General features: G+C 40.3%; 1 protein-coding gene across 1 annotated transcript in view; it reads right to left on the bottom strand.

The window, feature by feature from the left end:
- Positions 1 to 27,642, bottom strand: part of cacna1g (calcium channel, voltage-dependent, T type, alpha 1G subunit) — a 254,326-nt gene that overhangs the window by 142,425 nt on the left and 84,259 nt on the right. The window contains 2 exon segments of the mRNA XM_040135842.1: positions 6,077 to 6,210; positions 21,918 to 22,029. Of these exon segments, the coding sequence (XP_039991776.1) occupies positions 6,077 to 6,210; positions 21,918 to 22,029 (246 nt within the window).

Genomic DNA, 27,642 nt, shown 5'->3' with positions numbered 1-27,642 from the left:
TCCACTTCAAACCTTTAGCTCTGTTGGCACTGAAAAATAAACAAATCCTTGTCTTGCAATCCTGCAAACTTCCTCTACATTTTGACTTTGTTGCACATAAGGTGAAGCACAGGGGACAGTAGCATCTGAATGTCTTCTTAAATATCTCAAAAGTAAAATGTTATCTATTTATTGACATTAAAATGTCAAAAAAAGGGGCAACCTGGTGGCCTACTGTAAGGATTGAGGCAGCCACCAGTTATGGTTGTGTTTTATAAATGTCAATCATTGCGGAACTGGCTGGAACTATCTTCATTTCCTCTCCCACAGTTTGCCATAAATGGATGTAGAAACGCTGCCTAACATCCGTTTACGGATCGATACTTGTGCCCGCTCCACCACTCATTAGACCTGTCAGTAAAGAGAATGGCAAAGAAGAATTGCGGTTTTACTGATTATGTCGCATCAGTAAGTTTCTCCATCAATACCGAAGATGCTATCGTAACGCAAGTATGTGTGATGGCCCCCTCGGTATGAATTGAAGCAACATCGGCGATCTCCTCGCTTTTCATCTGATCCGTTCAAACTTTTCATTTACCCAATACTCTGGTTTATGATTAATGACCTCACGATAAACACACTAAACTATAATTTTGGACATGGTAAACATACAGCTGCTAAACAGCAGCATGTTAGCATGCCTATGATACTGTATAATAGCAGCAATTTTAGCAGCATGGCATGATTAAAGGTTTTTATCTCAAAATTCTGAACAAATGATTACATGGGATATTTCACCTTGGGAAAACTGATGTTTAGATTCATTATAGGGAATTTAAAGATAACTTACTCTAAGTTACCTATTTCATCGCTGTTTTTATAGCCTACAATCACGGCAAAATGTCAGTTATCTTAACTAACCGATACAACCAAAATGAGTATTTTCATCTGTGGTGTCTGTCCTCAAACATCAGACCAGATTAAAAATTGAGGGAGTCCAATGAAGCAATTCACCCGACTGCCTCAGCGTCTCTTCCTCTCTCTTTCGCCCTTCCTCCTGTTCCCTCCTCACTTCCCCTCTACCTTCTCAGCTATCCTTTCTGTCTCTCTCCAGGATGAAACCAGCCACAGAGAGAGTGTCGAGCCAGATCGATGTACGAAGGATAGGATCCCCTGTCTGCTACAGTACGTGCTAGCACAGTCTACTATTTAGACTCCCTCAGCTATCGGCTGGGGCTCCACTGCACCAATCAATAAATACATACATAAATAAATGAAAACACTCTCTGAACAAGTAATTCAATCGAGAGCTGAGTGTTAAAATGTAAGTTAGTTTACTTAAACTTGGGCACAATCAGTTGTTTTTTTCCTTGTTATGAATAGAATGATCTGCCTTATTTAGCCTCTGCTGAAAATAGTCTTTTTTTTTTTTTTTTTGCCAAATGGAACTACTTTAGAAATTAATACAATTTTCGCAATTCTGTAGCAGAATATTGTTCACTTTAGAATTTGGGATAAAATGTGTAGAGACACATTATATATCTATATTTTTTTGTTTCGGACATTGAACTCCAAAGTCCAGCTCCAAGCCCAATTAGGAAGTTATTTTTTGGTTATACTTGCAATCACAATTATAAAATAAAAGTAAAAGCTTGGAAGTATTAACACGTCATCTGACACCACCAAGCAGACTTTTATGTTCGCACTGGGTGCTGCTCATCAGCTTTTTCACACCTCACACACATGCAGCTAAAGAGTGACAAAAGTGGGTTCATGAGTGAGAGCAAACTAGGAGTCACAAAGTCGACCACAAATGAGATAATCAAGTACAAAGGTCTGGCCTGTTAGGTGAATTTCAGATGATACAATTGCAAAATGATTTCTGTGTTAAACACTGATTGTGAAATGATGAATTACATTTGTCAAGTGCAAGTTTCGTCTATGACCAGAAAACTTTCTTTTCAAGTAAGAAACTCCTATCTAGGGGTTATCTCTTTATCATGTGAACACAGCACAGCATCCTTCCTGCACTCCTTCAACCATTCACTTGCCGAAAAGTCTTTCTCTGCACATTTCACGTACAGTATCTCTGCCCTCCAGACTCCACCTGTTTTGTACAACCATCCCTCCATCATCCCTTCCCGCCTTTGCTCCTGACAGAGAGGTGATTAGGAGGGGAGAGCGCAGACCTGCTGAAAAAGCAGCTTAGCTGTAATTATCGTCTCGGAAGGAAGCAAACAGTTCATCACAGCCTTCCTCCACAGACTTAACAACTGTTGCCAGGATATAGCTATTGCTCGATAACCACTTGTTACCTAGGTTACCATTGTCTAATTGTGGCTGGGGGGGTCTCTGTACAAATTAGTTTTATTTTTGTTTTTTGTTTTGTTGTTCAGAAATGCCAAAATAGTGTAACCCATGAAACATATTAATATACATGCATGCATGCTCACACCACCACCAACACACTCAGATGAAAATCAACATACACGCAGACAACAGCAGATAGAGACTTTCTCTTGCCATGTTTTCTGTCACACTCCACATTGTTCATGCACTGACACACACACACACACACGCACGCACAAACACACGTGCACACACACACAAACACACGTGCACACACACACACACACACACACACACGCCCGCGCCCACACTCCTCCTATGCCAACCTTCTTCATAAATTATTTTTTTGACATTTTTCACAGTTGTTACAGAGTGGAGAGTGACAGAAAAAAATAAACGGTGAGGGAAAGTAAGGAGGGTGTGATAAGAGTCCCTGGCTGCTTTGACATCACAGCTGCATGTTACACACTGCTGGTCAAAAAGAACAGCCAGAACTCCGGCATCAAGCAGGACGCTCTGAAGTCAAGCCGGAGCTGGGATCAAAGTCTACATGTGAGAGGTAGTAAGTGGATTTCCTCATATAGTGTCCATTAACATGACAAAAGCATGTCCCTGTACTTATTCTTGCTTTATATGAGCAGAGATATTTTTAGACACATCTCTGTATATATATTGTTTTAGTCTATACATTTTTACTCGGCGTCAGCAACCTATGACATCAAGTGCAAAGCATCACTCTGAAACTAAGCCTGAGAAAAAACTTGACAAGTCCGATAAAGCTGAGCCAATCAAGAGAGCAGTGTCGACACATACGAATCAAAGTTAGCGTTTAAAACCATGTGTACCTCCAAAAATTAGACTACAGAGGACAGCTATAACATGTTGCAGTGTATTGTTAAACATGGGAAGCCATTCACAGATGGAGAATGCCTACAAAAGGCTTTCCTAAACAGTGCAGAGGTTTTGTTTTATGGGCAAAGACACCAATCGTGCCCGGGATAAAAGGCATGCCTCCGTCTGCAAGAACTTTGGAGAGGCAAATTACTGAAATGGCAGAAAATGCGCACAACTGTTGCAGTGACAAATTCACCGGTGTTCAGTATGGCTGTGGATGAAAGTGTGGACTCCAATCACATTGCGCGAAAGAGCTGCTGAAAGCAGGGGAAAGGATCACACTGATTGGTATGCCCAGGTTACACTATACTTATTAGTAACCTACGTCACAACATCGTTTTGTATGTGTGAATGAGTAACTGAGAGAGTGAATCCTGTGCAAGTAATAGCCCTAAACCTCCATCATTATTATTATTATAAACAAGCTCAAACTTCCAATAATAGTGCAACTAACTCTAAGTACATAAATACAGAATAAATTCCATGTGTGTTAACAGATGCCACTGGCATACCAGTTGTCTTCATCTTTGTAAATCAACACGCATCATAGAAAAGGCTGCAGACTCCTGGTCTAGACTCAGACGCAAACACAGACCTTTATCTCTTATCCTTTTCTTTAATGGTAAAAGATAAATGCCTAACACATGCATGTTTCTGCATGTACATACAGCATTTCTGTTCATGAACCCAGACAAGCAGTAAATCATTATGTTCAATAATTACAATTAGCTGTAATGTAACCACAGTCAAAGAGTATTGGTTGAGTTCTTTTAAAAATGCCCAAAACTCACTGGCTGAAGTTTCTTCCATGTGAATATAGCCTAGTTTTCTTAGACTTCTATGACAGTAAACTGAATATCTTTGGGTTTTGGATTGTTGGCTGGACAAAACAAGCAAGCTAAATATGTAAGCTCGTGCTCTGGGAAATTGTGACATTCATTTTTCACTATTTTCTGACATTTTAAACCAAATTACGAATCAATAAATCGAGAAAAATATGGAGAGAATAATCAATAATGAAAAGAACTGTTAGTTGCAGTCTTACTGTAGATGCGATGTAAACAGACTGGAACCAAATACAGTCAACATTTGAGCTAATTTCTGAAATATCAAATCCATTTATTAAAATATTAAACAAAAATAAAACTTTCAAATTCTTATTACTTTTCTTGACCATGCTTATTTTTATTTAATTTTAGGGAAATAAAGCCGGAGTAAAATTTAGAGAACTTGATCCAGTAAGTTCATTAAATTATTCTAATCTAATTTTGCAATACATAAAATTAATGGGTTTGTCTATAGCTATTGTTTTGCATAATGAAGCTCTATACAACAGTACTCCATCTCAGGCCTGTTCCTTATGCACAGTATATCTTATCCTGCACTGCTGCAATGACCCACTTTCCCCTACAGATACATTATAGTTTAATCTGTGTGCATTTATGTAAAATATCTCTATTCATCATAGCTATAATTTCCTCCTTTTCAATAAACATTTCACCTGTTTTCATTGCCTGTTGCTATAGTCTATATTTTAATCTCCTTTAATTGATCTTCTAATAATTCCGTGGATTAGTGCCTGAAAACCAGACATGAAGGTATTTCCCATCTAGTTCTTTCTGGTGCTCTGGCAGTGGATCAGTTGCTGAGTCACAACGACCAACAGGGAAACAGCTTTTACTATGTACAATCCTAAGAGATTTTCAGACAGATGTATGATTCAGGTATAGAGGAAAATAGTAGAAGGGGAGTAAAGGAATTAAATGAATGAGGGCTGAGGAAGAAGCCCAGGGTTGCAATTACAGAAAAGACCGTGACAGCAAACTCTGACTATAGAAAACAGGTGCTGCCAACGATAAACCCGTAGGGTATGCTTTACAGGTGTATTACTGCAAAAGAAGAAGGTGAAATGCATCACACCTATGCTGCTGAAGGACAGTGTACACACTTTGACATAAACACACAAACACACACACACACACACACACACACACACACACACACACACACACACACACACACACACACACACACACACACACACACACACATATACAGTCACAGACACGCAGAGAAGAAAATGTGCCCTGTTCCCACTGATGGACAACAGAAGCTGTGGCAGAAGGATGGCATTAAAAACCAGCAGGGGATGTAGTGTGATGAAAATGTCAGACTAAAACCAGCAGGCTGTGTTCTGTAACATGTTTAATCAAATTACTGTGTGTGTGCATTGCTGTGTGTGCATCTGTGTACTTGTGTCACTGCTGTGGGTTTATATATTCAGTGTTTTTATTGTACGTGTGTGCATAGTATAAAGTGTATAGAGACTGATTTATAAGTGCAGAACAACTTCTATTTAAAAAAAAGGGCTTGCATTAATTTGTGCTAAAATCTGCTGTCATTCTCTCCAGCTGTTTGACAGATCCTGAGCACTTAAGAATTTAAGAGGGTATTTGCTACCAATTTCTTGTTAAAGGCTTTTACAGGACATTTAGGGTAAATTCATTTAATGACAAACCCAGTGGAGCATACAGCGAAGTAGCCTACTTAGAAAACCATTTGTAACAGGTTGATTCTTCGAATCCAATGTTGTCTGTTGTGCTCCGGGGCAGCAAACAAAGAAAACCCTGCAGCTTGTTGAGATGTAATGATGCAATTACATTTACAAGCTCGAAACGTCTATTACATTCTATCCATGTTCATGGATTTGTCCCTGGACTCCCAAATCCTGACCTGCAGCTCGATTACTGCTGAAATTTGTTGCATGTGTGCGTGTGTGTGTGTATTATGCGTCTTATGCAAGCCTCTTGTGTGTTTGTGTGTCTGTTACTGTGAGTGTAATTGCATAGCTCACCCAGCCAATACAATGAAGAAGTCCAAGCAGTTCCATGTGTCTCCAAGGTAGCACTTCTTGCCAAAAATCCCCAGAGCCACCATCTTGATCACCATCTCAATGGCAAAGAATGCAAAGATGAAGTCGTCAAAGGCCTGTAGAAAGAAAGAAACAAAAAATACAAGAGATCACTCTGATGTAAAGTAAAGGAGGCTGTAAGCTTGCTGTTGACAATCTGCTGTAAAGCAAAGTACAACTGCTTGCTGTGCTGTAAAGGAACTCTTTTACAGCACAAAACCATTTATGCAGTCTACCTATTGAGAACCACTAACTAATACCACAACATAACGTTGATCCTAGAGAAAAGCAATCAGTTATCTTTATCTGCCATAGTCTCATTTGTAACACAGACAGACATTTTCATTAGGCTTCTCGTGGCTATTCAAATAATGACCAAGATACAGATTTTAAAGTTGAACAAGATCAGAAGTCTAAAGCCATGCTAGCAGCGCTGTGAAGCTGTACTTATGCATCACAGTCCCTGCTAACAAACCCACAATGACAATGGCAATGACAATGCTACCATGCTGATGTTTAGCGGGTATAATTTTTACCATGTTCACCATCTTAATTTAGCATTTGCTAACATTTGTATTTTCTATTCGAACAAATGAAAATTTTAACCTGCTGGTTATAAATGGCTGCATTTCTATAGAGATTGTCAGTTATTACAGTTCTTCCTCTGGGGAGATTGAATATGTGTTCTAAAATTCATAGCAAGCCAATCGATTGTTGAACAGACAATCGCCTCAAAGCCACAAATGTCAACCTAGAAATAGTTTGGTAGACATAGGCTGGTAGAAGTTTGAGATATTTCACTGCATAACTGAAAACTTTGACCTCCTGGCGGCAGTAGAAGAAAAGCCAGGGGATCACCAAGTCATTGGGATTCACCCTCTGGGGAATGTCTCTACCAAACTTCAAGGCAATCCGTACAATAGTTGTTGAGATATTTTGGTCTGAACCAAAGTGGTGGACCAACCAGACTGGCAATGTAACACAGTGTCGCTAAAGTCTGATAACAGTTGGTCATACATGTATATGGAAAGGAAGTGACCACCATGAGCAAACACCTGTTAACACCTGCTACACCTGTCATGTGACCATATTTCTATACTTTTGTCACGTGATGATAGGTGAGCCACCTCAATGATAACTGAGCAAACTCCATCCACAAAATCTGATAGAAATCACCAAACAATTTCCAGGAATAAGAATTTCCTGTCAAACTATTTCCAAGGTCATTAATGAACTTTCCAGCTTGGCTTCAAGCAAGTATTTGCATTTCTTATCTGCAGTTTCTTGTTATTTATTGGGGCATACTTTTTTTATTTATAGGCCAACATATATCACAGATATAGTACAGTATGAGAATCTATTAGATTGTTCAAATGTACCAGCCATGACGTTTTATTAGTTGTTATATCAGTCATATTTGAGGTTTAAAAATATCCCACTAAGAAGTTTGCCATTAATGTGATACTGCAGAGGAATTCTCTTTTCTCTCTGCCCTGGTGTCAGGAGGTTAGACACCTTGTGAATCTGGGGAAGGAGAAAAGACAAGAAAAGAGGTAACAGCCTCCTTGCAGCTGCAAAGGATTTAGTGTCTTGCTCAAGGATACTTCAGCAAGCCGGATGGTTGCTCACAGCACAGGTCCACGGGCCTAATGGTGGTGTTGCCACCTTCCTGCATTAACAGAGACTCAAGTGACAAATGGCTTCCGATCCAGAGTATTTAATGTAATAACCTGGAAAAAGCCCCTCATTGAACTAATCAGTATTCCTGCCCTCATTACTGTCTGTCTGGCTCTCTGACTGAGCTTGCTCTCCAAATCATTATCAGACAGGGCTGCAGAAGAAAACAAGGGCAAGAATGAGGACTGGAGTTGGATGGGAATTAAAAAGAACAACATATCCTTAATTCTTGAAGTTTGAAAATGAATAATAAATTTGAGAGGACAGGAATTGTAGATGAAGAGGGAAAAAGTCAAAAAATAAAAGAAAAATTCTGGAAGGAGATCAAGGCACAGGACACCCACTGATAGATGAGTCATCCAAACATGAACACAGAAATGTACAAATATATCAAATCCTGTTAGCTTAGGCAGAAGCAAGCCTCTCCCTGCTCCGAAGTTCACTCTAAGTAAAGTGTAGATGTTCACACGGGAATATATGTTTGTGTATGTGTGTGTTTGAGAGAGTACGTGTACAACTCAAAAGTCTCATCCATCCCATCTTTGGAAAGCATTCATGTAGTCTGCCTAGAAAGCCCCAAAAACTTCATTCAACACATTGGACTGCACTGCTATTTCCAGTACATACAGTAGCACCTAGCAGGCAGTAGATTTCCTTAGCAAACAGCTGCCCCAGGTAAACTCCCTAATACTGATCGTACATCACTCCAGATGTTTCACACACTACTCATTTACTCCAGAGAGGCAGATGAGCCTCGGAGCAGGTTGTTCAGTGATGCATAATCCCCCCTAAAAGAAAAGGTAGAAGAAAAAACATTGTGTTCAGTGTTTGATCTAAATTTAATCTGAACTGTGTGAGTGCTGGAACCAAGTTTTCTATGTAGGGCACCAGACTGCCAGAGTACATGACAACTGATACGGTGATATGGATGTTGCACACTGTCATGGTGCAACTGTTTCCAGTATAAAATACTGATATAAACACATGTAATATCTGTACAGTGGCTTAAATTAGAATATACGAAAATAATATTTAAGTCCAATGGAAGCTCTTATGGTATAAGTTGTAGCGACTGCTACCATTTGAAACTACATACAATCAGAAGCAAAACACTAAATAAAATACAGTTCTACCATCATCGTGGTATTGTTTGTGAGGATGGACTTGACTGTTGCATTTCTAATTTGGCTGGATGCAATAACCCGCAGCTGATTTCTTTGAAGGCACTGAAAGCCTAATTCGGCCACATTACACATCAGTGGAAGAGAACATACAGTATTCACTCTCATCAACCTTTTCATAATTGAGTTACAGGATTACTCACTGCGTCAACTTCAGTTTTTGATTTTATTTTAGTTACAGGACTATTTGAGAATCAATATACAGTATGAAAAAGAGGGAAAACAAGGACTACGAATACAATTGGATGATAATTTTTTTTGGGGGGGGGGGTCAAGAAAGTTCCTAAAAAGTAAAATTTCATTGGAAAACCAATGGTCATTTGGCCTGCTGGCAATACTTTGCAGACTGGACCATGCATGTTGTACCTAAGTGTACCAAAAAAGGTATATTTCAGGTAGCGAAACATATTAACTTCATTCAGGTCAAACATTTGACTTTAAATTCAAATATGGATTTCCGCAAATGTTGGGAAAGACAGAAAAATAAGTTTTGATTCATCCTTATGTTCTTGCCAAGTGGCATGTACCATGTGCCGAACTGAAACAAAATCTACACAAAAAACATGAATGTTGGAGTTTGGAGTGCATCCAGTGAAATGAAGCTACCCTCCAGAGAGATTTTTTCTGCTCGTGGTTTAAAACAATTGTACTTTTGTCACGCATGTTTCTACAATGGTTGTTATTGCATGAGATACATGAAATCTGCTGTTAACGTATATGCGAAGTGTGTGGTTTCTGTATTCCTATTTAGAAAAGCCTTGTTGGACACATGGGGAAGCACCCTGCCCTTGTTAGTAATGAGCTCATCAAAAGATGCTTGGCATGTTGGATAGATGGACATCAAGTCTTTTGAAACTATAACGACAATGTCCAACTACTGACAGTTGTTCCAACCCAAGATGAATGACTGAGACAGAACGAGCTTTATGTGAGACAGAGAAAAGCAGAGATGTTTATCGCCATGCTGAGCATAAAATGATGGCGTTGCTTTCTCCTCTAATATTCCATTCTTCTATCTGTGCTCTCTTTTGTTTAACAAAAGAAACGTTTCTCCTGTCTCTGCTAGGGTGTCATTACTCACCTATTTTGCATTAGCTAAAGCTTGCATGCCTGCAGAGCCTATAATAGAAGAAACCCCTTTAAGACTCAGGGTTTCGGGGACAATATCTTTATAGTCACATCTACACAAACACACACAGACAAACGCGCGCGCGCACACGCAGACACACTACGCACAGCTGGGATTTCCAATTCATCGAAGTCACCAGGACATGCTGGCCTGAGACATTCCCACAGGAGCATACTGGTGTTGCAGCACATGGTAATCATGGCTCTGTAATCAGGATATTGATTCCCCGAAACTTGTATCACACATCAGTGGAGCGTGAAACACGTTGCGTGATGCTGATGAGCACAGATCAGATCTGATATCCAAACCTCTAGAAAAAGCTGTGTAGATTCCACATCGATCCCCTACCAAGCTGAGTATTTAACAAAATGGAGGTGTGTGCGTCTGTGTGTGTATATTATCACCATGGTTCATTGGCTGTATGTCCCTGCAGAGACCAGAGAAGCCGCACACGCACGCACGCACGTACGCACGCACACACACACACACACACACGCCTCCGAGGGAAGAGACACCATTGACCTGTGCTGAACGGCTCACTGCTCACACACTCCCTAATTTCTACCCTCCACTGCATTCTCTCCCTGTGAAGCGACTTACAGAGAGACGGAATATTTTTACTCCACTGTCAATCTTCTGCTACTTTTGGAATGTCTCCAAAGAGTAATGAGGCTTTCTCATCATGTGAAGACAAAACTAAAAAGTTAATTATGGTACATCAGCCAGCTTAATCTGAGTTCAGACAAGCCTCACAAAACTGGCTTTCATTCAGCGTGACAGTCACAAAAGTGTGTGAAACAGGCCAACAAATGACAGCCGAGAAGCTGTGGTGAGTCAGTCCAATCTAAAACTTTGAAAAACAGTGAGGGCTGAATGTGCAAAAATACTGTTGAAGCTAAATTAAGTGGTGAATCAGGGAGTGTAATGGATGGTTAAGAAACATTCTTTGGCAAACTGAAGCCATTCAATGGTTATATCATAACTCAAACACAGCTTAAAGGGGCCGACTTCTCATTCAGGTTTTGCATGTGTTGCTATTACTCAGTGTACTCACTGTACTGGTGGTTTTGTGCTCCATCGCCTGGAGATCATTTGTCAATGAGACAGTGTTGGCAGTACTGTAAAGTCTTTGTCTTTTGATATTGTGTAGGTGGCAGTTAACACTGCTCATCCTTCTATATTTATTCCAAACAAACCACTGTTGCTGCTGCCAGAAATGGAAAAGCCTTCACTTCCTGTGCACCAGACAAAACCCTGTAAAAACCTACCAGACACTGACTGTTTATAACAGCAATTACAAAAACGCCATAGCGTAAACACGCGCACAGAATTAATGACTATTAAGTACCAAAAATTGAACCCATTTACACAAATCGAGATGTTTCAGACTATTGGCCCTTTTCACGGCAGACATTTTTAATTGTCTCAGTAAGAAAAGCACAGGTATCACTATGAATATTAACAGTGTGACAGTGAGCCAGCACCAAAACTACCAGCACCCTGAAACTGAAGCAGATGGGATTTTCCTACTGTGACAGGTCAAAAGAAAAGCATCGAATTAAGTTAGAATTGCTACTAACGTTACTAGCCCACTCTAATAAGCTTCGTTATTAGAGTACATACAACACATAGTGTACGGTACGAGTCAAGGGTAGGATAGTTTGGTAAATGTATGAAATACTGTAGAACAAACACCTACACATCCAGCGGTACACAGTTTCCTTGAGACTCTAGTCTCTAACAACACCTGAGAAAAATTTCCTCTAGCCTGTTTCCAGGCTCAGTAGAGCTATCCAGAGTTGGGTGAATTTGCCGCAGTTAGCAAACTTTTTATATACATATAATCATCAGAGTCCAAGTTAACATAAAAACATTGCTTAATGAGAGCTGACCTTTACTATTTACAAAAACTGTTGCATGAGGGGCTGCAGCCCATTGTGACGGTAGAGCAGAAAATAACTAATATGAGTCATTTTGGGAGGCACTGACAAATGACCTACTCTGTTATTTTATGTTTGTTATTTTATGACTTGTTGGTCTATCATACTTCATGGTGATTGCACGCCCTGCCCGTAATAAAAATAATCCTCTAGTAAGCTACAGGTGATGTCACAGTTGATACATGTGCATTATATTATGTCTAATGAATACTAACACTGACAACAGACAACCACTGGGGAGAACCGCAGGGCTCCTAACCACACCAGGGCTCTCGTTACTTTTTCATTTTAGACAACAAATCTTCAATTTTGTTTCATTTTTCAATACAAGTAAACTTTTATGCCAGTGAAGAAAAAGAAGTGGGATACACACAACCTTCTGACATTCTTATCTGTTCACACACAGCTGGATGGGATTCCTGCTGTATGTGAACTACTGGCATTCTTCCTCCTTCTCCTCTAATCTACCACTGACTTCCATCTCTCTCATCTTTATCTTTATCTTCCTCTTATCTTTTTTCTCCCACTGCCTCCTTTTCTATCCCACGGAAGTCATACCACTCCCTTATTACTGTGATTATGTCTCCCACAGTCGTGTGAGTGTGTGTAGGTAAGGGTACAGTTGTGTGTGTACATGCTCGTGTGTATACAGGGATGTGTCATTTTTCATATGATTGACTATATTGAATTGCAAGTGTATTAGTCTGTGTTACAATTACACTGTATGGACACACACATACACCCCTCAGACGACTTCTTTCTCTCTCTTTCTCCATGTGTCCTCAGTCTTGCGTGAACCTCTCAGCCTAAACAGTGACACCACACACCAGCTTAACAGCCCTGTGCGTGAACGCCCATGTTGCTTCTCACATTGCCTGAGAACAAGTGTAAACACACGTGTCCCCCAGGCGCACACACACACACACACACACACACACACACACACACACACAAACAGACATCAGCAAGCACAGCAATCTGTATTGTGTGTTATCAATGTGTCAAGCGAGTGGCAACATTACACGCTCTCTCATCACCTCCTGATCGGTGCCTTTATATTCTAAGTGCACTTTATCACTAATGCTGAGTGCACTTAGAGCACTCCCTAATGACTCCGCATGGCTCACTCACAAATCCTTAAGTGTCAGAGCAGTTAGATACGGTATGGCGCCCGAGTGTGAAGTGTCGCAGCTCTTGAGCAACAATCGAGCTCTGCAGATCAGAAACACTCCTGTATATGATTCAGATACCGCCGTGTGTTTCCAAGCTAGCTCAAACTGCTGTGGGTAAACAATAAGAAAAGAGTTGGAAAATTGCAGCAGGGAAGTCCACATGATAGCAAGCATTCACCCCGGTAATGTGCTGTTTTGCAAGATGCCAAAAGCCTACCAGCTCCTTCGTGTTTGTGCTGCAGCTACACCCTGACCTCTGACCTCTCTGATCTCTCTGGATTTGGTGTGAGCAGGCATTCATTTCAAACAATCACGTATAATGTTATGTATGTCATTTCAGTGTTGCAGTTTCAGCATGGAGGTCCTCATCTGTTACTTTTTTTTTACTCTGGTTTTAGACAGAACTATTTGAGAGTGATTATTTTAAAAAATCTTTACATGAACTACTTCCCCGGCCAGCATGGCTACAGTAGGTTGAAGATGTTAAGATTATTTATAATCTAATATGTTTTGTTTGTTACATTATTTTGAAAGGAATAATAAAAGGGACACAATGTAAAAAATGTTGGAGCATTCTTGTATTCTGATATTTATAGTAAAATCTGGTCCTCTGGTAAAAATTGTTTATATCAAAACATTTACATGATTTTTCAAATATCATCTGTAGATAACAATGTGAAGTCAAGGCTCATGTTAATCAAGACTATGTCTTCATAAGGTCTAATACTCCAGTTTTACTAAAGTTTTACTTAAGCTCTTGTAAAAATTCAGTAGGTATTCTTTTGTCAAGACAATGTATGAGGTGATCAATCAAACAACGTCACCTGCTGAGCTGAATCAGACAGATCCCGACGCACCTCATCCCGCGATCAACTGAGTTACTAGGTGATGCTCCAAACAGTCAGCTCACACCTCATAAAAGTGTAACAATTTATTCTCAAGTTAGTGGAGGTTCTCCTTAATTCAGTTGAGGTGCCTCTGCTGTAACGTGCAGCGGCAAACCCTGTGTGTATTGCAGATACACATAAGAATGTGATTTACAAACAAGGGAGTTCAGGTAAAGGCTTATCAAATGCTGGGACACTGCACAGAAATGTATACTCCTTTGAAGTTATCACACCACCAATAATTTTGTCCTATCCCTCCACACAATGTAAACAGGAGAATTCTAACAAAAATGCCACACAGGACATAACATATTCCACCTCTATGAGACCCTGCATGAGCCAGACTCAAGTTTTCTACAACTTTCCTTGTTTTTTTTTTAATTATTATTATTTTGGGGGGACTATTATTTATCTATTTTTTTTTTACAGTGCTATTGTTGCTCAGGACAACAAGTCCTCCAACCAGTACAACAATGCTGGTCACTTGTCCTTACCCTCGGATGGAACCCGTAGGAGTGTCTCCTAAAAAATTGTCACTATGGCACTATGCTACCAGACCTTTGTTGTAATGGTTACAATGATAAACACGCGCTTAAACTTATAGAACGGTTATGGGACGGTTAGGTTTAGGAAAAGACTGTGGGTTACAATAAGTACCTTTTAATGTCAGAGGACCTTCGTCATCATGGTCACAATAATAAACCCGCAGTGGAATAATCATGGTTAAAAGAAACGATAATGAGTGTCGGTTGGAGATGGAAGACAAACAGCAATCTCCTGTTTTGTCGACCCATCCATCCACCCCAGCCTCCTCCGAGAATTTTTGCTCTTTATACTATGTCATCTGACTCCCTCCTTTGCTCCCATCATGATTACTGTGGCTGTTAGATGTGGCTTAACAGTAAAACTATGAGACCATGGGTACTACTATAGGTTGTAATAAGCTGCTTGCACAGACAACCTATAATGATATTTTTTTAGGGGAGGACAGTCTCCCCTGAATATGGTCTAAAACCATTAGGGACGTCTATGATCATTAATGTGGTGCTTTTGGACTGCAAACCCCAGACGTCAATCTAACGATGCAAATGGTGACTTCTTTCTTGGATGTAGCTTCTGTTTTCTTTTTCCAAAATCTGTCCAGCTATGGTGGATTTCCTGGCTCAAGCTAGCCACAAACAATGGATTTTATTTTTAACAATGCACCCTCTCTGCTGCCAGCAATGTGAGTGCATTACTTTCTCTGCAGGAGAGTATTTGATACAACGAAGCTTTACCAAACGCCTAGTGTTTACAACAAGAAATATGAAGGGTTTCCTGCACTTTTACCCCCTGAACTGTAGCTCATTTGTTCAGCTTAAATAGCGGGATGAATCCCCATTTGAACGTCAAACAGTAAAAGTAAAAAAAAGGGTCACACTGCGCATGTATTTACATGAAAAGAACATTCATGTCCTTCAGAACCCAACTAATGAAGCCTGAATCCTGAAAAAACGATGTCTTTCCTCAGTTACTGCTGTGTTCAACCACCCACTTGACCAAATGGCATCTTAACAGATAGAATTAGTGGTGTATGTATTTGTGGGTGTGTACGTGCGTACGTGCGTGTGTGTGTGTGTGTGTGTGTGTGTGTGTGTGTGTGTGCGTGCGTGCGTGTGTGCGTGCGTGCGTGAATATAAAAAACAGGTGCCATTAACTTGGTGAAAACATTCCCCCGCACCCTCTTCCGAAAATAAAGCCACTATGTATGCTAATTTTGCCTGTCAGAGGTCTGAATGCTATTATCACAGGGGTCAGAGGCTTTCATCACATGCACACACACACACACACACACACATACAGATGCACTCAGACAGGCAGGTGGACAAGCCATACGTGCTGATGAAGGCAGTGCACGCCTCATGTGGCAAGGACAATACGGCAGGCGAACGGTAATCTGCCATTCAGAGATCCACACAGGTGGAGGGAGATAATATTGTGAGAGAGACTTCAGTGCAATCACCACCATTCATGGCTCCCGGGGTAATGGCGCACTCAAACACTCATACAGACACGAGTTCTGACGTTCCTTCATCCTCCTCGCACATGCCAGGCTGACGTGGGTGTGTGTGTGTGTGTGTGTGTGTGTGAGGTGTATGTTTTCCACTCGGCCCTGAAAGCTCCTACAGTAGTTCCATGAAGCAGAAACACTCTGGCTCTGCACAAATGTAAGAAGCAAGGAATCTCAATCTATGGAGACTTCTCCCTGCCAACTCCTCTCCCTCCTTCTTTCTTCCTCTCTCCATGTATCTCTCTGTAACCCAGTGTTCCCATGTATTGGCGATGATTTCATTAGCTTTCCACAGTCATCGTTTTGTACTGTAGCTGCGGGGGGACAGGGGAAGGTTAAGTGTGTGCTGTAGCATTCGGAGCAGACTGTATTCCATTGAACTCTCTCCTTCAGGGTAAATAGAGACAATCCTTAACATTGAAGCTGCTACAGTAGAGCCAGAGTTTGACATTTCCTTGAAACTATTCCATCGGCTAAATCATCACTTCTCTTTTAATTTTTTAGATTATCTGAAGGGCTCTTTGATGTGTTCTCTTCCATAGCTCATCATTAGTCTGCCCGGGTTTGTTTATCAACTGGGAGATAAAGTGTTAGCAGGGGGATATACCTCGTAAAAGCAATACATTGATGCTATTTTGTATTTGCTATTTGGTGTTTGGTGTTAGAAATATACATAAAGGTCACAGATATACTGGTAACTGCCTTTATGCCGGCCAATAGGTTACAAGGTACTGCACTAGAAAAATGCTAAAAATGTATTTTGACATAATTTAGAAACAGTGTCTCCATTAAATCATTTGTCCACCAGAGAGTAGCAACGAGTTTATTTTTCAACTGTAAAATGTCCTGTCTCAATTATCAAATGACAAGATTTGGAGTGGTTTTAATCAAAAATGTTTAGTAGGTTTAATAATTCTCTCTGAGGCTTTATTTAGGCCTAGTATTTTTGAGCTAAATGCTAACGTCAGCAGGGTCATTTTGTCTGTGCCAGGCAATTTTCATTATTCTCTGACATTTTATAATTTCCCATAGTTTTCAAATGACTAGACTGGATGAAAAATTAAGGCAACACCAAAGTTATTACAATTAATCCTAAAGGGAAAATGATTGCGTTTACAAAATTTCATGGTAATCCATTAGTTTCAAAGATATCTCACTCAAAATCACAAAAGTCGACCTGAAGGTGGTGCTTGATGGAACACCAGAGGATCAGTTAAGTTATTAGAATTCATCCTCTGGCCACAATGAATGTCTATACAAAATTTCATGGTAATGCAGCCAGTAATTTTCAAGACATTTCAGTGTGGACCAAAGTTGTGGACCAACCATCAGAGAGACACCGACATACTTAGAGCCACACTATTGGCATGGGTAACAGTGGTGTTGTGGTGGTGTAAAACAGACAGGAGTGTCAAATGAGGGAATCGTCCTCATCAGAAAAATGGCAACATTGGTTGTTTAACTGGCTAAGCATCTTAAAATCTCTTAAAATGACCCGTTTTACAGACAAATGACTTTTTGTAGTCTTTAGTTGACTTTTTTGGTTGTCACATGAATCAAAACAGGGAATTGCAGTGGTAGGCTGGTCCTCTTAAAGAAGTAAGTAAGAAGTAAAATGTATTATATAAAATTTTCATAATTAGTTGAATGATTAGATTTGATGTTATCCAACCATGCAGTGAGAATTCTGATAACAAGTGGATTTAAAATGTCTTTCGAGTGTCACTAAAACAAATTGTAAAAAATACCTCAGGGCAACCTTTCAACTATACTGACACAATGAGTAGGGGTCATCGAACCTGTAGCTACAAAGTGGCCTGTGACCATCACAGTAGACGTTAGCTGTGTTAGGAGATGAGAGCTCATTTAGCCTGCATCAGAGAGGAGAGCCACGGAGAGATCTGGATGAGCTCCCTCATTAGCTTTGTTAAGCGCAGCTCGGATCTGAGAGTTCAGGCACTAATGCATGGCACTGTGGAGCACAGTTGCATTAATGTTGTGCTAGGGGGTATTTAAGCCTTTTCATATAGATGTATTCCTTCATTTCTGGTGCCAACTTAACCCTTAGTAAGTAAGTTAGATGCTAACAGGTTGCACACAAAAAGGGTGGTTTTAATGGTAACTTGCATCTTTAACTTTATCCAGAATACAATTCTGGATAAAGGCATTTCATCAAAAATCCCAAGTTGCCGCTGTTATATGGTATTATTCTACAATTCAAGGTCAGTGGGTGGATGGAATAGTTTTAAACTTATATCAAGTGCCCTGACTGTGGGAAAACAACAATGTGCATGCCCAAAGTAATGAAATGAAATGGTAATGGTAATGAAAGCATGTGGCCCAAATTTGATGCCAGGTGGGGCTGACTGTCTTCTTGCCCCACTGCAATTTGATTGGCTGTTTGCCAGGCACAGTTGTTTTTATTTGCCCGTCCTTGGCGGAAGTTGGTATTTCTTTTAAAAAGGAGGTCAACTGAAGTCACCATGAACAAAGTGGATTATCCTCTGTAGCACAAATTTGAAAGTCTGCCCTTTTGACGAAAAACTTGAGATTAAACACCTCAGTACGCACACACACTTGCATAAACCAACACCAGGTTATGCACACTTACAACATTAGACAACCTACATCCCTCATATGCCTTTGTTCTTTTGTATATGTCCTGTATCTATTGTGGTGTTTTTGTATTTTGTCTTGTTAATGTCCTCTCTTTTGTGTCGCAATAGAAAAAAAAAAAAATCTGCCTAAATACCACCACAGGAGCAGTGTATTGCATTTGTTGTTGTGTGTCAAGTTAATTCATTAAAGTGGACCCGTTTACACTGATGCAGCTGTTCATCTGCTTTTACTTTTTTGTGCTAAGCTGTGATTGGTGAACCGAGAGAGAGCGGCGGTGGTCGGTCAACTCACTGGACAATAAAAGGCTTATCCAGTTTACTCTAAGACTGCAGTAGGTTTAAACAGAATAACAGCTGGTTCTACACGCTTTGCTGCAGTGGGAATGTAATGTGTATTTGTTTAAGTGTCCTATCACAAGAACAAGTACAAAGAAGCTCTGTCTGTGCTGCACACAGTATAAACACACTACATGAAACAATTCTCACCACATGGCCACACATAGTTCTAACAGAAAAACACTGTTACAACTATACTACCTTATCAAAATTCATCATGTATTGAAGTAAATATTTTGCTTGAGAAGGTTATAAAGTCAAACCAAGTTCCCACCAAAAAAGAAAAATATGAGAAGTGAGGAAGGACTGAGGCAACAGCACATCAAGAATGTGAAAGTGTGAAAAAAGAGGAAACGGAAGAGATGTGAGAGCATGTGAACAGCGAGAAAACTGGAGAGTGAGTATGTTCCAGACTGTGTGAGATGATCAAAGACAGACATGAGCATGCAAGTGGGCAGGTTCTGTGCCTCTAGGATCTCTTAACATGGAGGGTGGAGGGGAGATTGAAATGGAGGAAGCGAGGAATTAATGAGAATGCATTTAACCTCTAGGCTCCACGAAGAGGAGAGACACAGAATTCAATCACATCTCATATTGTTAAGCAGAGGGGATGGCAGGAGTCGAAGGGCGCAGGGCACCCTAGCAACGGCCGACTCGAAACCTCGAGTCCTCAGCCCTCGTGATTCTTTTTTTGTCATCTCAGAACGTCCTATTGTCCAAATTCACCTTTCATATTCTCTCCTCTTCTGTTAATTCATCTCCTTCCTTTCCATTCCAATCTTTCACTCTCCTTTCTTTTCCTTTCCTTTGCTTTCCTCTCTAAGGCAATGTTTCGATATCATACAAGAAAATGAAGTGTCTGCATCCATTTTAGAGAAACTAAATGTTTGATTACTTTCTAAAGAATGCTTCTGATCAGTGAATTTCTTAATCAATAAATTGACTTTAATGTCAGAAAGCACATGGTAATAGTCGGGCTCTATTTTTTTTCAAATGATTGATATCTGAATGATAGAAGGAAACTGCTCAATTTCATTGAGTCGGTGGCCAAGAAAATAAGATGACTTTGCCCTGATTCAATCTATTTGAAACCACTTTGCAAGCACATTATCCCTTCTCTGCACAAGATGAACAGTGCCAGATAACACAGATCTATTCTAACTGCACCTCACTCCACATGATTCCCTCATCCAACGCAGACATTTTTTTTACCCTGTTTTTTATAACATGAAAAACAATGCTCTTCCGCTGGTGTTCGTTAGGTTAAAAGAGGTCTATAAATTAATGGAAACGCCTCCCCACAATGTTGTTTATTTTCCATCTCAGATAATGCAAATGGAGGGAGCTGCAAAGGCCAGATATGCTGGAATATATTGTTGGAGCAGCTTTCACTGAGACTCTATCAAAAGCATTGTTTTTAGGGATTTTTACATTTTATCTCAGCGTTTCAGTGCTCCTGCTCTCTGTGTCTGGTCTGCCAGGCAAACAGGGATTTTGCCTCGCATTAATGTCTGCCGTTTTCCAGCCATTACTCTGCATTTGTTGTCCTTATCCACTAGTGTCACATCTATGTGTGCATGAATGTTAATGTCATGTGTGTTTGTGTTTTTGTATTTCTTTCTCGTCCCATTGGAAGGCCTTTCAGTGGGTTGTGCTTGTCTTATAAAATAAAGATCAAGGGAGATAAATGGATGCCAGTGATGAATGTGTTTTACTCTCTGTGTTGTTTCTTTCAACAGGACACCTAAAACATAGTTTCAACTATGAAAAAGTCAAATCACCGTGAGTGAAAGTCCTGGTAACCATAGCAACATTACTTTTGCTTCATGCTATGTTATTTTCACTGGTGAAATAGACAAGACATTCCAAGTCTGCTTTCATCGTAATCAATTACCCATTACATATCACTCATTAAAGAAGAACTTACATTACTTTAAAAATAAAACTAAACTGCTACAGTAATTACCTACACTTCTCAAGTTACCACACCTTCTGTATTTAACAAGCTAGAAACAGAAAATAAGGCGCTGTTGTTTGACAATCTGTATGTTTTGGAGTTACACAATTAACTGACCGCCAACAGCTAGTTTACCCCTGTGTCCCTGTGTCCCCACTCTCTATGACAGTCGGCTTTTCGCTCCGCCGTCAAGTGTAGCCATTCTCATCAGGTACAGACACTTTTGATTCCAACACGGTCCGACAACACTTTGTACAGCCACCTCCCGACACTTCCGGCACCTGTGCCATACTAACACATTCCAGACCAGACTCCCCAAAGAACGCACAGTGAAAACTGATATCAACCCTCCCATCCAACTCCTGGTAAAACCGCAAACAAACTAACCCCACAAAGTGTAAAAGTAAAAGAACGTATCTGTAATGCAATTACTGAATTTAAAATTGTATTCTTTTAAAATGCTACTTACTGAAAAAAGTAATCATTTTACTGTAATCTGTCACCTAGTAATGCAATACTGCCCAACACTTACAGTAAGTGGTTTGCATCAGTGCAATAGTGCATACATAGGTATCAGACACAGAAAAGAATGGACTCTATGCTACTCCACTTTGCGTCATGCAGTATTTAGTCTCTGCCTCAACCATTATTTTCATGTATCTGGACACCTTGTTGTGTATTATCATGTACAGGTCACCCCTCCTTTAGTGAAAGTACTTACATATACCCGCTGGGTTTGGAAAATAAAAACAAACTTTCACTGATTTTCTGAGTTAAACTAAATATGAAAGGAAAACACATTTAATCCACCATAAATCAAGCCCAAGATGGTCTTACCTGCAGGATCCTGCTCCTCTCAGAGTCGCAGTTGCTGTCCTCGCAGGGATGAAACATGCCCAGTGTCACACAGTTCAGCAGGATCACCAACATGGACGCTCGCTCAAACCATGTGGACAACAGTTAAGGAATATTACACAGGCAGAAAACAATGGCTTGCAAGCTTATGACAAGAGTCATGAGCTTGCAGTAACAACCAGCAGAAAAAAAAAAAATCCTCTAGGCTTTCTCCAGTGACCTCATTATTCCATTCAAATTTATAAAATACTCTGACAAATTGATGTTTATCTCAGCAGTTGAGAGGGAAAATGAGCCACTGATCAATTTGGGAAGTAGGAAAGCCCACCTGTGGCTGTTCTGAGTGGCAGTCACTGCTCCCATTTCACCCTGTTAACCAAGGATCTGTTTGCCAGGCATGTTTGAAAATGTTCAGATTGTTAGCAAGGGCCCTGGATAGGCACTTTAAGAGATTGTGTGAGGCAATAAAAATACAACAGAGGCAGATGCTGAGGGGCTGAGAGGCCGAGAGGCTGACTAAGAGGAGGATGAAGCATCCAGCTTTAGAGTTAGTGAATGCGAAGACATCTTGATGCATAGTGCATGAATTCTATTGACTGCAGGGTCTCAGAGGGTATTCGTAATGCGGTTAGGCTAAACGGCCTGAGTAATGTGACTCCAATCAGTGACAACACTAAACAAAGATTAGGTGGATACTGCTTCAATAAATACACACACACACACACACACACACACACACACACACACACACACACACACACACACACACACACACACACATACACACATACACACACACACATGAAACAGTTATTGGCGATGTATGCATACACAAAAAACACACACGCACATTTATTATAGATTGCTACTGCATCCACAGTCAGCACCCTGTATCCAGGCTGGTAAACAATATTAGACAGAATAGACCATTTGTCATCCAAGTGTGTGTGTGTCTGTGCGTATGATGTGTGAGCTAAAAGGAAAACGGTGCTTTTCATTTGTGTACAGTATGTGGGTAAAAGTGTGCACACAGGCTGTGGGGACAAACGACCTGTCCATCTTTTATCGCATTAGCCGCCACTTGGTCATTCATCCTGCTGACCCATAATGCAGCTGGGGCAGCTGCATTATGCCACAGAGAAAAGAAAAAAGAAAAGTGAGTGCAGGACGAAGAACAACAAAAAAATCCAGAATTTTAACTTTTCTCTATCATGCTGGTCAGAGCAGCCACAGCAGGCTGGAGTTTCAAAGCTGAATACCAGACAATCTCAAAAAGGCCATCAAAACAGATATGTAGCAGAGAGCAAAACACAGAATCTCAGATATCCCAGCTCCATATTTGTACATTAGTCTTCAAGCAACTTTGTAGGCCGACATGAGTCCTTTAGGTGAATTAATAATGAACAGCAGGAATGTTTTCTAATTGTCTGGTAAAAAAAATTATCTGGTGGACTGGTGTTGAAGGTGGCAACCAGGAATCATGAAAGAAGTGGCCATTTACCAGGCAGGGAGGGTCTGACAAAAGACACTATTGAGTTGCATCATTGGGAAGTGTAGGATCCTGGTTTTTGGTGTTTGATCCATTCCTAGCCGGGATATTTCGGCTTCTGCTGCTTTGATTTTGACCAGGTTCTTTAATTGTTGGACTGTGATGGTAAGTAAACCACTGTCTCTTCTGTGAAAGGCAGTGCTCATCCACCATCCCAACCTCCAACCTCACTAAATAAAGGCATCACTGCTTCCTGCATTGGCCCTAAACATTGGCACTGGATATAAATTATGTGCTGCAGAATCATCCAAATGGAATGTACTTAGAATGCGATAGTTCCAATACAGTATTGAACAAGACTGCATCTGGAAATCAGCACAAAATTATGTCACACACTGGAGGATACACACAAAGCTCTGTGAGTCCAAAGGGATGCAATTAAAAAGATCAGTCAGTATGGAGAATGGGATCGTTAAACAGGAAACAAAGACTCAGACACCCAGGCCGGTAGTTTGAGAGTGTTGGCGCTGAAAAGTTTAGGGGCGCAAACTGTTGTTGAGACACATCTGCGAAAGCTAGGAGTAAAGGGCTGAGAAAGTGGGGCTAAATTACAAATGATGAGCTGCGTGGGTTGTCTTTGTAAGTTACTGACATCATCAGCCTTCATCAGAGCTGAACACAGTGTAATTTCAGTTCAGTAAACTTTCATTTCATCAGTGAGATCCATTAGGCTCCAGACAATGCAAATCACAACCCCAGATCAAACAGCTCTTAGACAGAAATCTGACAGGAAATGCTTCGTCCAGTGAAAAAGAGGAAATATTCTTCCTACACTTGTAAATATACAGATTTAGAGTATGTTGTTTCTGAACTGGCCTATTTAAGAAACTTTATTTCCTCCTCCATCAGGAATGATACATATATATGATATTTCTGATAGATTACTGCACTTCTGTGTCACAAATGGAGTAGAATATGGTTTCTACTATGCAACAACTCTGCATGACAAATGTATTTTACACAATACCAGTACCCCGTAGCCTTCACAGCCAACTTTGCATTATTTGAACAGGTTTTAAAGAAGTGGCTTTTTACTGAAACACAATAAAGAGACTGCACTTGATGATGGTAGATTCTAATGACTTTACAACCATCCTTTACATATTTTAAATTCTGTTACCTCCTTTTCTCATGTCACTCTTAAACTGTATAAATATCCCCATAGTTCTGTGAAACCATGATATCACCCAGTACTGTATACCTTGTGATGTTATAAAAGTCTATATCTGCATCAGTTTCTGTCTATTTTTCTTCCAAATATATGGGAAGAGATTTCTTTGCCAGGTGGAAATGCATTAGCAAAAGCTAAACACTGTCAGTGGAATATTCATAACACAACCACATCAGAAACACCACACCCAGTGTACCACACTGTAATGTATGTTGTTAATGAGACATTTCAATATTGCCTGTATGAACACAAGCCCTGAGCCATTATCAGTTGAGTGCGTCAGTTTACTGCCAGCAAACTAGAGGACTCAAACTTAAATAGGTAACTGATGAATCTTTGGTTTCATCCAAGATGCTCATATAATCAGTGTTACAAATAGAATTTTATGATTTTATAAAGTAATTCCCAATTTAGCAAAGCAAAACTTTAAGTTTGCACTGACAATATATTCAAAACCTGTAGATTCCACTGCTGTCTGTACCACAACAGAATCATTAGTTGTCCTCATTAGGGAAATTTGCTTCCTCAGTCTGCAACAGGTCAGGATGAGAACTTTCACGATAACATACAAAGTAAATAACAGAACAACAACGTACAACCAAAACTACAGCACCTAGGAAATAGAACAGAAACCATTATGTGTATATTGTTGTACAGAGGGAGCCAGCTCTGCTGTGGTTCTGAAGATATGTGAGATTTTATGTTGGCAGACCACTAATTTGTGAGGCTATGTAGAGTTAGCTGTCTTCAGATGTTCTTATTAATGACAGAGAGAAGAGAGCAGAAAAAGATAAGCCGTGTAACACTATGTTTTCTATTAAACAGTATGGTGCTTAAGGAGTATGAAGAGTCTGCACTGAAGATTAGGAACAGTCTGCACTAGCAGCATTTGTGTAAGTGCATGGTGTGTTGATTTCAAGTCAGAGAGTTTTGAAGAGCTTAGAAAAGATATTTGACCCCCCCCGGTATTTATTATCAGCAGGCAGAAATCATACAGAACCTATCAATAGAAACAGAGAGGTTGGGGTTCGGGGAGTTGAACAAACTGGAAGACTGACAATTGACTGGTGAGCTGTATGATTGGCAGACAACAAGCCAACAATTAAAGTGAGACTAAGTCCCTTTTAAAAGAACAAATTGCACATATTTATCCTACGAATAAAATGTTAAAATTATTCACAATAAAACACACATTTGCTTAAAGCAGGTAAAATCATTATTTTTATATTCACATGATCACACGACTACCTGAATGTGAGAAGGGTCACTCGTACAGTTATCACCCGACTCTGTAGTTTCCCTCAGCTCTACAGCGCTTTAATTTCATTCAGCTCATAGTTTGGATTTTACAGCCCGGAACTTTACTGTTTTGGTTCATTCTCACTGGTCTCGTAATGCTGATTTTGGTCACTGTTTTCAACCAAAAAGTTCTAAAAAGCAAAGCAAGCTACCTGCTCAGCACCAAACAGCAGGCAGACAAAGTAAGCAACTTAGCTGGAGAGCATAGTGGCGAATTTAGCAGCTGAAGAGTCAGAGATTTCCCTGAGAACCAGGTAGAGTGTGAACACTCCTTGCCCTTGGCACACGTGTAAAAGACCGACAAGTTATATTGGCAACTGTAAAACTGATGAAGCGTATGACATGTAAAGTTTATTGCGGTCCTTCAACAAAATATAGACAATTTATTAACTGAAAGAAATCATGGCGATGGCAGAGGAGAGGGCTTGGGAAAAGGGAAGGAGACAAAGCAAAACATTAAATATTTATAATCTGACTAATTTAATCAATAACTCTTCCTCTCCTGCGCTCGTTCTCTTCCTCTGTCTCTCCAGCTGGTGAGCTATAATTAAACAATTGCAGTGTTCTTCCTTCAGCATGAACTTACACACACACACACACACACACACACACACACACACACACACACACACACACACACACACACACACACCTTCATGGTGTCAGCATATAAACAAGTGGTGACGCCCGGAGGGATGGATTCAATTAGTGGAAAGATACACAAGGATATGCTCCGTCAAAACTCTGAAAGCAAGAAGCCTGCTTCACACCACAGACACACATGCAAGTACACACACACACACACACACACACACACACACACACACACACACACACACACACCCACACAGAACAATGCCTTCATCAGAGAAGCAACATGAAACTCATCAACACCTCAAATATTATTCTGTGTTCTCCTCTCATGGGTTCTTTTCGGCCTTCCCTCTGTCACATCCTCTTTCTCTCTCACATGCAAACATGCACACACACATTTAAAATCGCTTTCTTCTTGCCTAATGAAGGGAAAACAATATGCAAGCCTTATGTCCTCCCCTGCCTCTCTTCATCACACTGCTGATTCACTCTGATTCTGTCCACTAATGATCTAACACCAGACACCAGGACACAAGCAACAAAGAAAAGAAACTGTCTGTATATGTGCATATGTGTGTATGTAGCTCTTGTATGTGTGTGAGAGAGTGACAGGGGAGGAAAGGAGAAATAGGGGAACAAATTCAAAAGAGCAAAGTTTGGTTCAAAAAAGTTTCAACTCATCTCATCAAGTTGTCTCCAGCTCTCTTTTATTTCATAAGAGTAGGGAAATTAATCCTCAGTAGGAAGAGGTGACGTGCACACACAGTCCGAGGGCGATCAATACAGACGAGCCTCTCTGAATAGATATTAATCATTGTGTTTACTATAACTCACACAGAACGTGGTTCTGCATCCATCTCCGCTCTGCCCATCTCTAGACATATCACAGCCTTGGCTCTACGTATGCTCTGTCCCTAAATCTATATCTCTCACAGAGGGGCCGAGCATGACGGGATAGTACAGTTGCAGTAATAACTGTTGCAGATATATGAGAATATAGATCAGTCCTACACTTGTTGCACATTAGCCTCGCAAAGCCAAAATGCAGCCCAGAAACTATGATTTTAATCCCAAATTAATTTGTAATTTGCATC

Source organism: Xiphias gladius, chromosome 9 (genome assembly GCF_016859285.1).
Source record: "Xiphias gladius isolate SHS-SW01 ecotype Sanya breed wild chromosome 9, ASM1685928v1, whole genome shotgun sequence".
Taxonomy (NCBI): Eukaryota; Metazoa; Chordata; class Actinopteri; order Istiophoriformes; family Xiphiidae; genus Xiphias; species Xiphias gladius.
This window is presented reverse-complemented; position numbering and strand designations above follow the sequence as displayed.